Here is a 16,381-nt window from a genome sequence, read left to right as displayed (position 1 = left end):
GCCACCCTAAGCATGACAGGGAATTTTTTTTAATGAAGATATATTGAGACAGATTCGGAGTGCTTCTCACCGGATTCTATGTTTCAAAACAAGTGTTTTTGAGTGGGGTTTGAGGCAGTTAGACCACCAGGAGTTAAGCGCCACAAGTTTAGCAATGGCTCGATTGAGCCCGTGCAATGCAATTTTACTTTAATTGCCATTGTGTTAGAATTTTGCAATGTTGGAAAGGGCATGGAAAGTGGACTGAAACAACGCCTAGTGGGGCTCACAACACCTAAATGCGGGATGATACAGATAGAGGCAAATGGTGGTCAGTGTGGCACGACACTTTCAGACCAATGGGTTTTCTAATTAAGAAAAACATACCAAAGTGGCTGCCGATGAATGAGCATGCATCATGAGTAATGCACGGGCTGCCATTTTAGCATTTTTAATTCATCTTTTCAACATGGGCGATTGGCATCAAGCTGCAAGTGAGTGGCCCATGAGATCTTTGCAGAAGCCCTCGTCAAAAAACAAACAAAAAAAACATGAACAGTAAAAACGTAAATAACAAAAACTGAGACCAGGAACTGGCAGCAACGGGTGTAAGGGGCAGGTAGCAAAATGAAAGCCAGAGACTCAGGTGCTCCATTTCGTTTTATACTCTTATTTATTTATTTGTTTATGACATTTATAGAGCGCGCTGTTACCCATGGGTGTTCTGGCGCTATGTGAAATCTCTCCAGAGGGACCGAGCCAAGCAAGATACTTAGTTAACTATTCTGAAAACAACCAGGTTTTTAAGTTCTTTCGAAAGATGAAAAGTTTTGAAATAGCTCTGAGCCGACGGGGAAGCTTCTTTAATGCTTTGGCTGCATTTGCCACAAAGCTTTTACCATCCCTGGTGGCCTTTCTGACAAATGGGACATGAACCAATTTGGCATCTGATGAGCGTAATAGTCTGCTTGGCGTATACCAATAAAGGCGTTCTTTTAGATAAGCCGAGCCTGCTCCGTAAAGGGCCTTGTGTACTAAACACATCACCTTGAACATGGTACGCTTCCTGAGTGGAAGCCAGTGTAATTTTCGAATCTCATCCGCTATTGGAGCATATTTAGGAATGCCCAACAGCAGTCTGGCAGCTGCATTCTGTAAGAGTTGTAACTTCTACAATGAACCTTCCTGAATGGTAAAGTACAGACTGTTACAGTAATCCAGCCTCGACATGGTGAGAGCTGTAATCACTGTTTTACGACATTCGGACGGGTGCAGAGGCAGAATTTTCTTACAGGACCTCAGGGCATAGGACGTGGCAGAAGCCACAGAATTAACCTGGTCTTTAAAACTGAGCTTCTGATCTATCCAATCCCCAAGATTTTTTACCTTCTTGATAGTTACGGGAAGAGGACCCAGAGTATCAGCCCACCAGTCTGGCGTCCAGAAGTTGGCATCATTCCCAAAACATACCAACTCTGTCTTGTTAGAATTTAACTTGAGGCAGTTCTGGGCCATCTAAGTCCCTACTGCATTCATGCAGTCGTTAAAGTGGATTTCTGTGCTTTTAGACTCTGCCGGAAGGAGAGACACCACTATTTGGGGTTGTCAGCATAGCTAGTAAGGCTAAACCCAAAGGACTGAATTAGGGGTGCGAGGGAGGACACATAAATATTGAAAAGTGTCTGACTCAGTGAGGACCCTTGAGGGACCCCACATGGTAATGAAAAAGGTTTAGATACAAATTCTCCCATCGCCACCTGCTGGGTCCGGTTAGACAGAAATGATTTTAAAAGTCTCCAGGCCGCGCCCGGAACCCCGATCTCCTGCAGCAGATCCATCAACAATACGTGATGGACCGTGTGGAATGCTGCAGAAAGATCTAGCAGGATCAGGGCCGCTTTTCCGCCAAGATCCAGAATAGTCCTCATTTCTTCTGTTGATTTCAAGAGCGCCTTCATGTTGCCATATTTTCGGGGCACGTGTGCTCCATGTTATGCTCTCAATTGTGCAACGTTTTTTCATCAGAAGATTGTTTACCATAGTTTGTCATCATACAAAGGAGAATCGCTGAGTTGAACAGAGAAGCATTTAATCAAGCCATACACAGCATTATATATTTACCTTTATTAACACTCTTCTTCATAATCCACGTTTCTAAAACACTTTTTTAATGTTTCACAGTTAAATAAAAGAAATATCTTAATACACAATCTCTAGGCTACTGATTTTGGTCTCAATAGTTTAACATTAATCTCTTAATAAAAATATATATTTTAACCACATGATCCAAGACAGGAATCTTTAACATTGAACTAAACACATTCATGTCCAATCATGCAATTCAGTGCTCAATAGAATCTAAATATATAAACGAGTACATTTAGTGTCTCATACTCCCTACAACCAAAAGCACCAACAACAGAAACGGTTCTCAGTGTTTACAAACATGCAAAAAGTGTTTATAATCAGATCTACTTTTGAACCCCCCCTGACCCCCTCCCAACAAACCCGGCCCGGGTGAACACATGGTAACTTCACCATCAACACATATCTACAGACAAAAACTGTGGTGTAGTCCTACCCAGATCGTTGTACCTGCTGACGCTTGTTATAAATGGAACAATTATTTAGTCTGTAGCACGATTGCTTTATCTAACGAGAAATTAATGTATCCATGGAGCACACGGTTCCTCTAACACAGGAACTGTACCGAAGCAGAGCTTTTAATTGCGCTGCAGTGACCTCCAGTGGCCAAACGGGATAATAGCAGGTAAAAGAAAAGGTAATAGGCACCCCGAAGCGTCTCCATTCAGATTTAGAATTGCTTAAATGTTGGATATTCAGAATGTAAAAAAATACCAACATGATCTCTAGCACCGGAATCTAAATTTAGTAAAGTAAATGTTTTACAAAATATGGTCTTACTTCAGGGGTTAACAATCGTACTTTTTATAATAAGTGTTTTTCATTGTTGTTGATAATAAGAGGGACAATTTAAAGACAAGACAAGAAAACGGACCTCTTCCGAACATCCACCTATAAAGCCCATTGTCCGGCACACCAGACTATGTAAAAGCCTTCCGTCTTGTGGGAGAGCGGGAGGCTAATGAGAAACACCCGCGTGATGGCCGGGAAGCATCATTGTATTGTCTCTGCCAGCAATCAACTTGACACTCACCAAAAACCGCCCCGGTCCATTCCGGAGCACCATCGGCCACAGTTCACGGAACAATGGTTGTGGTAGAAATCACCAGTTCCAGTCTAGAGGTCCAAGCTAGGGTAGCACATAAACTGGGGGCCTTATTATGAATTTGGCAGTCCGCCTGGTGGCAGCCATGGCTGCGCTCCGCAGGAGGACTGCCAAAGCCATGGTGGATGGTGGATGGTGCTGCAGCAATGCCTGTTTAAGGCTCACAGGAGAGCCTTAGACAGGCACCACCGCAGCATGGACCATGTGGTGCATTGCATGTCACACCATACAGCAACTGGGGTGCATATTTACAGGGAGCACATGTGCCCCCCTGCATGCACTCCCTGGAGCATCAGGGGGCCCTGTGCCTCTCCGCCACTCTTTTTGGAAAGAGTGGTGAAAAGGTAACTCGTAAAATGCTTGGCGGTGCTGCAGTGGCACCACCAGCACATTACTATGCCTGACCGCTGTGCCACCGCGAAGGGATCCTTGATCTCTGGCGGTCGCAGCGATCCTACTGCCACACTCATAATACTGCGGTCAGCCCTGCAGTGTGGCGGTGGTTGGACCGCCACCACGGGTTCAATAGTGCTCGTCCCATCTAGCCCGCTGGTTATGTTCCGTTGGTAGCAGAAGGATCGTATGAAACCAACAGATTCCTGAAGGTCAGTCATCAACACCTGTGACATTGAGTCGGTGTCATAGAGGCTACGATCTCACCAAGTGTGAAACCACCCATTCACGTCTGGCTTTAATCTGAAGTATGGGATTTTTACCGGATCTCCATTTAAATTAGCACAAGTATGACAGTGTTTTTTCCTAATAATGACACCTGGAACTAGAATTCACAAACCTAGATCAGATACATGCAATGATTACTGAATGCTGAATCACAAAGACATTGCAACTGCAACAATTCAATTCATATATTGCTCTGTTTTTTGCACTGAATTTGCATTGTAGTGTGAGGATTTATCATTAGGTATTTATGATGACTTACAAAAACTGAGATGTACAGGTTAATTTGTTTGAGTGAACCAAACATTATTGCTAATTTATTCTCAAATTGGATAGGAAAAAAGGGGGTTATGAGTTTTAAAAATTTCCCCTATGCTTGTATGAATAATGATTAAATGAAAAAAAGTACATTCCCAGTTTAAAATGGGAAATATATCAAATAATCTTTTAAAATATTATTCTCAAAATATTATTTCAGCAGGGATGCATTTATACATAAACTTTTTAGAGATAAATATATACTTTTACTGCCGAATAATAGAAAAAAGTTCACGAATAAAAAGTTTTGTACCAAAGTTAGATTTCAAAATGTGAAAGTTAATCGTGTAAAATACCAAACAGGCATTTCTCCCCCTCTGTGATAGACTATGAGAATTGGACGAAGCTTATTGCAAATTGTCCTGTCGTATATATTTTGAACAGTGTACGAGGATAGCCACGAACAGAAAAAAACAAATATTTTGCAGAATGACGATGATTTCACGTGTACTCTTTACCTATTGAAAATGCATATCACAAACTTTAGGTTTGCGCACAAAGTTTAGACAAGTTATGTAAGTGCCCACGTAAACGTATAACCCTTTCTTATAAGAAAGACCAACAGCCTTCGTTGCGAACATCAGTGATGATGTACATGAGAACATGCTGCTTAGAACTGCAAAGAGTACTCTACAATAAAATCCTTCTTCATTTTGGGCAGTGCATTCATCGGTCAGACAATAAACCAATTTAATATAAAGTGGAACTTTTACAGCATGACAAATTTTTAGTTTTGCTGTCTACGTTTCGCAGATCTCATCTTTTCAAATCGTGACTCCATTTCTTCAAGTACTCTTGGTGTGTAGCGCACGACTAGCTTCACCTTCCCTTGGGACGCTTTGAGAAGTTCGACTGCTTTCTCGTGGTGCTCTCCTTCCACGCTCTGAAACAGAAAACAGGGAGTAATGCTGCGTGCATGGGAAGCAGGGCTCTAAGACCACAGTATCTTCTGACAAGAGCAAGATTAGCAATACACGTCTGGTAACATTGACAAAATCTGTAGGGGCGTTACGGTCAAATCTTTGGGTCGTGCTCATCATATAAACATGAATATACGAATACATACATCCCAATGCACACACAAACTAGCCATTAAAACCCAAGGCATGAAGGCTTTCGTTTTTCGTACAAAAATAAGTTCATATGCAGAGTTCGCTGGAAAGCCTACATACCAGCATGTTATGTATGGGGTTTACAAAGCTGCACAGATTTCCCCTTGGAAACATCTTGTAATTCTTGTACTCCATGGCTACTGGTAGTTTTCACAGTATTCTGCATGTCAGTTTGCACAATAAAATCAGGACGTGTGCCGCTATTAAATTGTTCAGCCATCCAGTTTCAAAGTCCAGTGGAAAAAGACTGAAAACCTCACAAGTACTTGTGGAGAAATATTGCGCGGTTGCAGTGAACGCGAGGCATAAACGTATACTAACTAGTGGTCGGACAATACTGGGAAAAGTCCGCGAGATTTCACCTGTGTGATGTAAAGGCCTATGATGTAAATCCAGCACGATATCTCCGCACAGGTTGGTGAAACGCTTCTTACTTTGATCATCGAGTAGTGAACAGTGAAACAGCTAGAAAAGTACACAGGTCTTACTCACAATCTAATGGGTGAAGTGACAGCGCCAAACTGGCTGGCCTTTGAGCTTCATGCCACCAGATCCAGAGATAGCATTATATGACCATAAAATACTTCTTAACTTCAAGGAGGTACTTTTCACTTGGTGCCTGATCTGTCCTCTTAAAGAGGGGCTCAATTTTTAGAGTTACAAATGTAACCTGACAAATACCTTTATCTGGCGATCTAAAGACGTCGAAATACTGCCCTATCTGGGAAAAGGATGACATTCATCATCTAAATAAATAGGATTGCCAAGTTAAGGATGGACTGGATGGTCGCAGGAGGACAACCTCAGATTTTAGCCAGTCCCCTAACTGATATGCCAGATTTCACCAAAGTGTAGAGGACCGTAATATAATAGCAAGAGTACAACAAGCACCTTTATGTATAGGACGTTACATCAAAGAAGAGAAAAACTTTCATAAAAAAAAAAAATCTAACTAGCTAAATGTTGGATTTGCTATTAAGTGCAATTACATGTAATTCACCTTAAATTTCACAAAGTAACACGAAAGCAATAGACTCCAGTTTTGCAAATGCCTAGTATTAGGGAGTATTGAGAGGAACAGAGTAGCGTGTCCCAGACTGCTGTCCAAAATTAGGTTTGCCTGGGACAGGACAAGTCGTGCACATCTTCAACACAGGGAGTCATTAGTCCATTTGGCTTTGGGCACTTTCAATCACTTCCAGCTGTGTAGAGTTTTAAAGTAGCTACCTTTTAGATGCACTTAACTAATGTCCGCTTAATGTGTCCATATGAGTTGGAACCAGTCTTCTCTGCATAACTCATGACCGAGGAGCACTTGCATTAAGTTACAGAAGTTTTTCTTTCTTGCTATAGAGATAAGACGTCAATTAAGACTCTGTACAGACCAGCATTACCCCTCTATGTTGATCTTCACCTTTTTAGATAATGCAGTATTGGGGAATAAGGCATGGTCCACGGGTTACTCTAAAGCAGAGGTCTTCAAACTTTTAGATGCCGAGACCCCCCTGTCAACCTTTTCAGGCGTAAGGACCGCCTCCTGACAAAAATTTCTAAACCCTGTGTGGGTGACAAGAGTACCCAAGTGACAGCACGGTGAGCGATGCAACAGTGTGAGAGTAGGGTAAAAGGAGTGGCTGCAGGGTGAGTGAGGTGACCATATGAATTTGGGTTCGGCTGTTAGAGCAGAGTGGAGCGAACTAATGCATGGTTAGTGAGGGCCTTGTTTCAACACCCTGCGCATGCTCCGAAAGATCTTCAGATGGATCCCCACCGAAACCAGGAATACATTCACCCAGGCGCTCATCACCAGCCGACTGGACAACGGAAACACCCTCTACACCGGAACCACAGCCAAACTTCAGAAAAGACTCCCAACGCATCCAGAACGCCTCCGCACGACTCGTCCTGGACATCCCCTGACACAGCCACATCTCCGACCACCTGAGAGACCTGCACTGGCTCCACGTCAGCAAGAGCATCACGTTCAGACTCCTCACCCACGCACACAAGGCTCTCTACGACCTGGGCCCCAAGTACCTCAACAACCGCCTGACCTTCTACTCGCCCACCCGCCAGCTACGGTCGACCAGCCTAGCCCTCGCTGCCGTTCCACGCATTCGCAGAGTTACTGCCGGTGGAAGATCCTTCTCCTACCTGGCAGCCAAGACATGGAACTCCCTCCCCATCCACCTACGGCTAACCCAGGGCCATCTCTCCTTCAGGAAGCAACTCAAGACCTGGCTCTTCGAGTAGTAACGTACCCCTCCCAACCCAAGCGCCTTGAGACCCTTCCGGGTTAGTAGCGCGCTATACAAGTGTCATGATTGATTGATTGATTGATTGGTTTGAGTGAGCTACAGATTGAGCAGTGAGGGGGGACAGGTTAGTGAAGTGTCACATAAGTGCAGGGTGAGTAGTGTGCTCATATGACTGCAGGGTGAGGTACAGGGTGAACAACGCAAGCGCATTGTTAGCGCAGAGTGATCACTGAGTTCAGTTGTGAGTGCATGGGGATCAGTGTGAGTGCATTGTGATCACTGTGAGTGCAGGGTGAGCGGGTGAATGGTGTGAGTGCAGGGTAAACGAGTGAATGATGTGAGTGTATTGTGATCAGTGTGAGTGCATTGTGATCACTGTGAGTGCAGGGTGAGCGGGTGAATGTTGTGAGTGCAGGGTGATCAGTGTGAGTGCATGGTGATCAGTGGGAGTGCATGGTGATCAGTGGGAGTGCAGGGTGAGCGGGTGAATGGTGTGAGTGCATGCTGATCAGTGGGAGTGCATTGTGATCAGTGGGAGTGCATTGTGATCAGTGGGAGTGCATTGTGATCAGTGGGAGTGCATTGTGATCACTGTGAGAGCATTGTGATCACTGTGAGTGCATTGTGATCACTGTGAGTGCATTGTGATCACTATTAGTGAATGGTGATCAGTGTGAGTGCAGGGCGAGCATGAAAGTGAAGGCGAGAATGAGGATTGAGTTGTCTGAATGCAGGGTGCATTCCCAGAAACTTGAAGCGTAGGGTTTCAGATATAAGTTAAACTATTGCTATAATGGCATTAATCAGGGATCGAGGGTGGAGGAAATAAATAATGTGCTTATACAGCTCATTATTTTGAAGGCCCAGAAATAAGCAGTCACCTAAAGCTGTATTTTTAGCACTTATCTGTGAATACTTGAAACAGCAAATATAAATAGAAAGCACTTTTAATTGTGTTCTAGGGCTGCCTCAATGATCCATGACTGATAATTAAAGAGAACAAAGACAGAAAAGTCACATAGCTAATTAATATACTTTTTTATTTATAACTATTTAGTGTCAAGAGCAGGTCTCTTTAAACAACACACACAGCAAGCAATTTTTTCTTTTGGCTACCCAACTTTATATTTCTTTTCATTAAATGCATTCTCACACTACAGCAGTAAGTGTAAAAATACAAATGTAAGGAATAGGCAGAGTGGGGGCCCAGGGGGTACTGGAGCCATTAAAAAAACTAAGCCTAGGTAACTAGTTAACAAAGGCATGTAAATATGCACATGGTCTTTGAAGACCTGTGAAAAGCTCAGGCGGCTGGGGATAAGACTCCAGACACCTCCCAGCCGAGCCCCCAGCAGCGCGAGCTGCACTGCAGCAGCCCAGGCTGAGAGACACTACGGGGAAGGAGGGGGGCTGAAGCTATAGGCCTGGGCAGAAGTGTGAAGGGAATCCGCGACCCCCTTCCTATCACTCCACGGCCCCCCTGGGGGTCGTGCCCCACAGTTTTAAGACCCCTGCTCTAAAGTCAGCCCTTGAGACAGTGTGTGAACTGCAGGTGTTAGGTACTAGGGTTGAATTAATCCTCAAGTGCGTGAAACTTTCTCATTTCATCATTCGCCAATAACTGATCCAGCATATGCATGCCTGGGCTGACCAAGGCCTCCTATGCATATACGTGTGTATTATGCAAAATGGGTGTGTTTGTGAACATAATGATCAACATTTGTATGCTTATGCAACATCTTCGGCAACCCTGGGTTACTGGTTAGTAAGATTGGTGTATAATGGAGGACTGTTGGGTTTTCAACTAGTGCATCTCTAATGCTATCCACAGATGAACCTCAGTGGTTCAGGGAAGCATATATGTAGCTTCAGACAGGTGAAGTGCTTGGTAGTAGGATTTAATATGCTTTAGGTCTAAGTCCGCCTGAGTGTCTTTTTGCACAAAGTTTAGATATCTTTAAGCTAGGCTACATGTTTCCACAGATGAAGGATTTGATTACCTGGTCAATATCTCTATGTTTTAGGATCAGTAAAGTGGTGGTAACATGCCCAGGGAATAGCTAAAACTTAGTGCTAGAACCATTTTGACCAATTGTATGCGTCCTCACAGTGACAGTTGTAATTGAGACCAACATGTAGAGCTGTTGGCCATATTCACTTGAAGTGGATTCAGACTATCTTCCATCATACATTCAAGGCGCCTGTTGATCAGAAGAAAATGTTACTTACCTTCGGTAAAGCTTTTTCTGGTGCGTACAGTATCTACCTTTGGATACCTCACATTTTTAATATCAAAATGCACCACATTCCATTTAAACTTTTTTCGACAGCTCTCTTACGACTAAGAGGACGTCACAATGCGCACGGCTCTGCATATGGCTCAGCGTGATAATAATGGAGCTATAAGAGGCCCACGTCAACTGCTGACATCAGTTTCCACCCAGTTTTTCATGCCTTCCAGGCGAATGGGTGACAGGAGTGCAATAACACCTTCTAAACTTTAAATCACACACACGTTATGTTACTGGGCATTTATAAAGCGCGCGGCTACTCCACAGAGTGTCCCGGGGCTAAAAAGACCACAGGATCAGCAGTGTACAACAAGGGAGGTAGACCTCATTCTAATATTGAGAAAGCCAGGTCTTTAGTTTTATTCTAAAGACCAGGAGATCCTGCACCTGGTAGCTGAGAAGCCACCACTTGAAAGGAACAACTACCCATGTATGTATGTATGTATATATATCTATATATACACATCACCTACTCGCGGTCGCTAGTTATAGTTAGGACCTAGTTACAATAGGAAATCGCAACATTCTATTCCCAATAACTTTGGCGCCGATTGACGAATCTTCGCAACATTTTAAAAACTCGTGGGGCGCTCCGGTCCGCTCCTATCTTGAAAGTTTGGGGTGATTCGGCAAGCTGGGGCTGAGAAAAAAGGGGGTCCCAAAACCTGTTTTCTCCATGGTATTTTCCATAGGAAACTTTAGACATGGCTACAGACCAAACTGCTGAACGGAATTACACCAAATTTGGCAAAAATGTAGCCCTTGGTTCAGAAAGAACTCTTATTGTTATATGGTGTAAATCTGTTCTGTAGTTCCTAAGAAATTTGAAGAAGAAAAAACATCCATATCTGGGCGGAGCCTAACCATACATATCATCGTGAGATCTGATTGGCTGTCAGCACTTTATCCTGGAATTGATGGCAGACATCTGTTTTGTTTAGGATATTGAAATACTCAGCGAAGTCTTCACTGCTTCCGTCCCAGATGATTAGTAGATCGTCTATATAACGAAGCCACATAACAATCTTACTGACGTATTGGTCGTCGTTTGAATTCCAGGCATAGTTGGTCTCCCACCATCTCATAGTTAGGCATACGTAACTGGGACTATGGGCAAAATCCATTGCAGTTCCGCTCACTTGTTTGTATACTTCATCTCCAAATAAAAAGACATTTTCTGTTGAACAGATATTAATCATTTCCAATAGCATTTTGTTGTGATTGGAGAATTGGATATTCCGTTCTTTCAAATAAAATTCACAAGCTTTCAATCCCATTTCATTGTTAATATTGGTGTATAAGCACACCACATACATAGAAATCAATTTGTATGAATTCGCCCACGGAAGGTCTTCTATATGCCGCAATAAATCTCCTGTATCTTGCAAGTAAGATGTCAATGTCCTTACATATGGTACCAGATAGACATCGATATAGTTGGCTAAGGGCTCTAAAAGAGATTCTTTAGCCGAAATTATCGGTCTTCCAGGCGGTTTTGTCGGGTGCTTATGGATTTTTGGTAGAAAGTATATAGTCGCTGTTTTTGGGTGGGCTGTGGTTAGATACTTGGCTTCGTCGTCATTCAGCAGGTTATTCTCTTTCCATATTTTAATCTTTTTATCCAGTTTTAGTTTTTCAGATGATGTCATGATGTTAGACTCGGTTAGGAAAATCTTTGTATTAGAGATACGTTAAGGTTAGCCTGGTTACCTGTCTTCATCAAGTGTAATGAAAGTTGAATTTTGTGCATGATAAATGAAACGTTTTTAATTTAAAGTTTTACATTTTGTTTTATATTTTAATAAATATGGCCGGGGGGGTCGCGAGGCCCCCTGCCTTCCAAAAGTTCAAAATGTGTCTGTCTCCTACCATTGGGATTGGTGGTGGAAGGGGTGGCGGGCATCCCGGACCCTATGGAAAGGGGAGACTTCTTGGTCACCCCGAACGTATGGCTGGGTGCCCCGACCGCCCAGGAAACCTTTGCAGGCGGGGGGCGTGTCCCCGGCCGGTATGTATAAAGTGGCGTGGTTGGAGCACGCCCCCACCGCCAAAGAGGATTGTCCTAACACCCGCCCGGAAGTCCGTGCACTTTTGGGCGGGAGGGGGATGCCGCCCCGCCTCCCCGCTGCAAGTTAAAAGGCGCCGGGGTCCAGGCAGGCGTCCTCTTGTTCCCGCGCTCTGAAGGCTGCACCACTCGTCGCTCGTGAGCCCTCAAGGGAACAAGCAACAGATTTTTTGACCCACCCACCAGCCCCTGTTGCAGAAGTTTGGGAGTAAACAAAGTTGTGATTTGCAATTGATTGTAATGCATAAACGTCTTGTCTAGGCCTTTTCTCCCATTGTAGATTGATTCCAAGATTGTGTATGCAACTGAATACTTGTCTATAGGCCTTTTTTCCTTTGTAGAAGTGTGATAAACTGTATGCAATAAAATGGTTTCTCTGTTATAGGACCTTTTCTCCTTTGTAGCAATGTTTATAGTATGTTGGGTACTATTCTGGGACATCCGCTCTACAAGGGCGGGGGTAGCAGTGAGGGATATATCTAGCTGTGATGTAATTATGCATAGGTTTTTTCCCACTAGTAGGTCATTAACTGTCGTATTTATTTAGTCTTCGGTCGGGCGGTAAGGTCATGATCGGTGAGCAGTGATTTCAAGGTCCCTAGTGGGGGCGCCACCCTTTATGGATGGGAGCGCCCGGGGGGAGGCGGCCATTGGTCCCTCCCACGGGGGGGGGGGGGGGGGGGGGCGCCACCCATTACGGATGGGATCGCCCAGGGGTAGACGGCCATAGGCCCCTCCGAGGGGGAGATGGCTTTCCCGGGGGCCGGATATCCGCTGCGGCGGAAGAGAGTGCGGGGAAAGGGGGGGTGGGGGCGCGAGCCCACACTGTCCTTCTTACAGTTACCCCGCATGGGAACTCGGATGTCCTTAAGATGGCGCCGAGTGGAAGGAGGCCCCCATGACAAGGGAAGTTACTGTTGGCTACGAGGGTAAAGTCCTCTGCGCATGCGCCACTCACACGTGGGCGCGGAAATTTGGTGATAGGAATCTGACACCGGTTAAGACCTTGCCGTTGACCCCTAACGATAGGATGTACAAAATTCGTATGCAATTTATGATGTCATGATGTTAGACTCGGTTAGGAAAATCTTTGTATTAGAGATTTGTTAAGGTTAGCCTGGATACCGGTCTTCATCAAGTGTAATGAAAGTTGAATTTTGTACATGATAAATGAAACGTTTTTAATTTAAAGTTTTAAATTTTGTTTCATATTTTAATAAATATGGCCGGGGGGGTCGCGAGGTTCCCCTGCCTTCCAAAAGTTCAAAATGTGTCTGTATCCTACCATTGGGATTGGTGGTGGAAGGGGTGGCGGGCATCCCGGACCATATGAGGAGAACAGATTTACTTGACGTAAAAACTAAAGACACATCAGATGATAAGGAAATTAGTCTAATAACCATGTTTTCAACTGAAAACAAACAGATCAAAAAAATCCTGAATAAACATTGGAATATTTTATGCTTGGATCCAATAGTGGCTGAAATTGTTGGAAACGCACCTAAAATCACATATCGACGTGCAACCAATTTAAAAGATCAATTAGTGCACAGCCATTTCACCAACACAAAATCTAAAAATTGGCTGAAATCAGTGGGATTCAAGAAATGTTCAAAATGTAAGGTTTGCGCGATCGCAAAAAACACCACAGAGATAGTGATAATAATAATAATAACGTAATTTTATAAAGCGCGCAGCTGCCCCAGCAAAGGGGCGTCCCGCCGCTAGAGGCAAAAAGCAGGGCAAAGGCAGCGGCACAGTCTAGGCAGGAAACAGGAGGGTTTTGATGGCCTTACGGAAGGGGAGCAGACCATCCAAATGGCAAACATAGGCAGGGAGCGAATTCCACAGCCTAGCCGCCAAAAGGCAGAAAGACTTCCCCCGGCTCTGGCCAGCTTCACACGGGGAACCACTGCTAAGAGAAGCGAAGCTGGCGGTTGGGAACATAAGGAGTTATTAAATTGGATAGAATCTCAGGAGAAGAAAATTTTAAAATCCTAAAAGTAAGACAGAGTGCTTTAAATTTGATCCTTTTTTGAACAGGCAACCAATGAAGTTGCCTGATGGCACCTGACACGGAACAGAATGTAGGGAGCCTAAACAGGACCCGTGCCGCTGCATTTTGGACTCTCTGCAGACAGAGAACGTCCGCCTTGTTGGCTCCTAACAACAGAGAATTCGCATAATCTATGCGTGAGAGAATGGTGGCCTGAACTATCAGTTGGCGAGTGGCAGAATCAAAGAATCCCAAAATGGGCCTAAGGCCACGTAGGAGACCAAAACAAATGCCAGCCACCGTTTTGGTGTGGTCCTGAAACCCCAGAGTAGAATCAAGCCAGATCCCCAGATTTTTTACAACTGGCTTGGGAGTTGGCGCGTTGCCCATAGAAGTAGGCCACCACTGTGAGCTCCAAAGGTCCTTATTTTTGCCAACCAGCAGTACTTCCGATTTGCTAGCATTTAATTGAAGACAATTCGAGGTCATCCACTCCGAAATTGCCTCAAGTCCAGTACGAAACTGCAATGGACCACAGACTCCACCATCTGAGAGAGCAACCACCAATTGCGTGTCGTCAGCATATGACACTAAGGTCAAGCCGGCTTCACGCGCCACTCTTGCCAGAGGCTGGACATTGATGTTAAACAAGCAGGGGCTCAAGGCAGAGCCCTGAGGAACCCCGTGCTTGCTAGCATGGACATGCGAAAGGAAAGGGGGCGAAGTAACCTGGAACGTCCTGTCCGCAAGAAAGGAACGAAACCAATCCAAAGCAAGGCCCACTACCCCCGCCTCCTCCAGCCTGCAAAGTAAGATCTGATGGGAGACAGTATCAAACGCGGCGCTGAGATCGAGCAAAATCAGCGCCGCTGTTTGACTCTTGTCCAGAATCGACCGCAGATGTTCACAGACGGCCAAAAGCGCGGTCTCGGTACTATGGCCCGGGCTGAAGCCCGTCTGAGAGGGGTCCAAGGTGTGATTACTTTCCAGGAGGTACACAAGAGTGTTATTAACGTGAGCCTCCGCTACTTTTGCAGCCCAAGGAAGGAGAGATATCGGTCTAAAATTAGCAGGGTTAATGGCTAATAAGAAAAAATGGCAACTTCAACAATCAATTAATTGCAAAAGCCAATATGTGATCTATATCGTAGAATGCCCATGTGCGCTTAAATACATGGGCAGCACGATCTGTGAATTAAAAAAGCGCATCCTAGAACATGTTCGAGCAACCACAAACAATGATAGAAGCAATGCCATTGCAAAACACATGGAACAATTTCACTCTAGCAAATGGCAAGGTTTGAAATTTTATGCGGTGGAGCAAGTACCACTAAATGTGAGAGGTGGGGACCGCGAGAGAACTCTGAGACTGAAAGAATCAAAGCATATCTTAAATTTTAGAACTCTGACCCCGATGGGGCTTAATCAGGATGAGGAGTTACATTCTCACTTATAAATATCATCCAAGTATATAATATCTGGGTAAAGTTACTGTTGTACACTAGAGAAGACACCACATCCTGAAATTGTGGGCTCACAAGTCATTGATTGTAAATATGGTGTGAATTAAATGTGTCAAAATGAAACCTGTCCTAAATAAACTTCCCAAGGCTTTTTTAGGAGATGGTTGGAAAGTACAGTTTAATTGTTTATTTTATTTATAATTTGTTTTATAAATCGTTTGGTCTATGCTGTATAGAATTGTTTTCTGACAAGATTACAGTGTGAGGCTCACTGAATGGATCTGGGATAACATCTATAATTGACATAAAAAATGTTATAAATTGAGATAAGGAACATGATTATTGCCCACTGGAGGGCTTGATTTTTTAGGAACAGAGCAGAATGTATTTCTGAGCCTAATTTAGATATTGATGATGTAGCCCCACCGGAGGGTCAGATCGTATGTTGAATGTCATTGCGTAGATGTCCTACAATACCGCTAAAATGAATGTTATTGTGGATTTGATATAACCTTTATTTAAACAATGATGAAGTTTCAATTATTCAGGAGAATGAATAATGTGACCAAATTGCAATGATTTGTGTGTTTTTATACAAAAATTAATTTTTGCCATGAACTACCATCACCAGAATGCCTAGGGGCACAAAGCAGGAAATTATGTCAGTAATCATTGTTTGAAAATGTAACAGCTGCTATGTGGCGTTTGGTTTGTGTTTTCCCCGTGAACAAGAGACAGGTTGTCTTGAAACGCGTAGGGGTGCTGGTTGTTTGCTACTTGGGCGTGAATCTTTATAGCTGCATGTGCGAGGAGTCTCCTTTCTTTGAAAAGGAAAGGTGTTTTGGAAATATTTCGGCGTGGCTCTGCCGATCTGTTGCACCACCGTAAGAGCGCCCAATTACCATATAAACGGGCCACCTTTGGATGTACATATACATATGGAATATGCTACTTACCAGTATGCATCTGTT

At 44.0% G+C, this 16,381-nt stretch overlaps 1 protein-coding gene across 1 annotated transcript in view; it reads right to left on the bottom strand.

Moving 5' to 3' along the window:
- Positions 1-2,083: 2,083 nt before the first annotated feature.
- LIN7C (lin-7 cell polarity scaffold C) overlaps positions 2,084-16,381 on the bottom strand; it is a 184,716-nt gene continuing 170,418 nt past the window's right edge. Inside the window, exon 5 of the mRNA XM_086959478.1 lies at positions 2,084-5,108. Coding sequence (XP_086815604.1) covers positions 4,953-5,108 — 156 coding nt within the window. The 3' untranslated portion in view covers positions 2,084-4,952. The remainder of the gene's footprint in view (positions 5,109-16,381) is intronic.

The sequence above is a fragment of the Lissotriton vulgaris genome, chromosome 2_2 (genome assembly GCF_964263255.1).
Source record: "Lissotriton vulgaris chromosome 2_2, aLisVul1.2, whole genome shotgun sequence".
Lineage (NCBI taxonomy): Eukaryota > Metazoa > Chordata > Amphibia > Caudata > Salamandridae > Lissotriton > Lissotriton vulgaris.
This window is presented reverse-complemented; position numbering and strand designations above follow the sequence as displayed.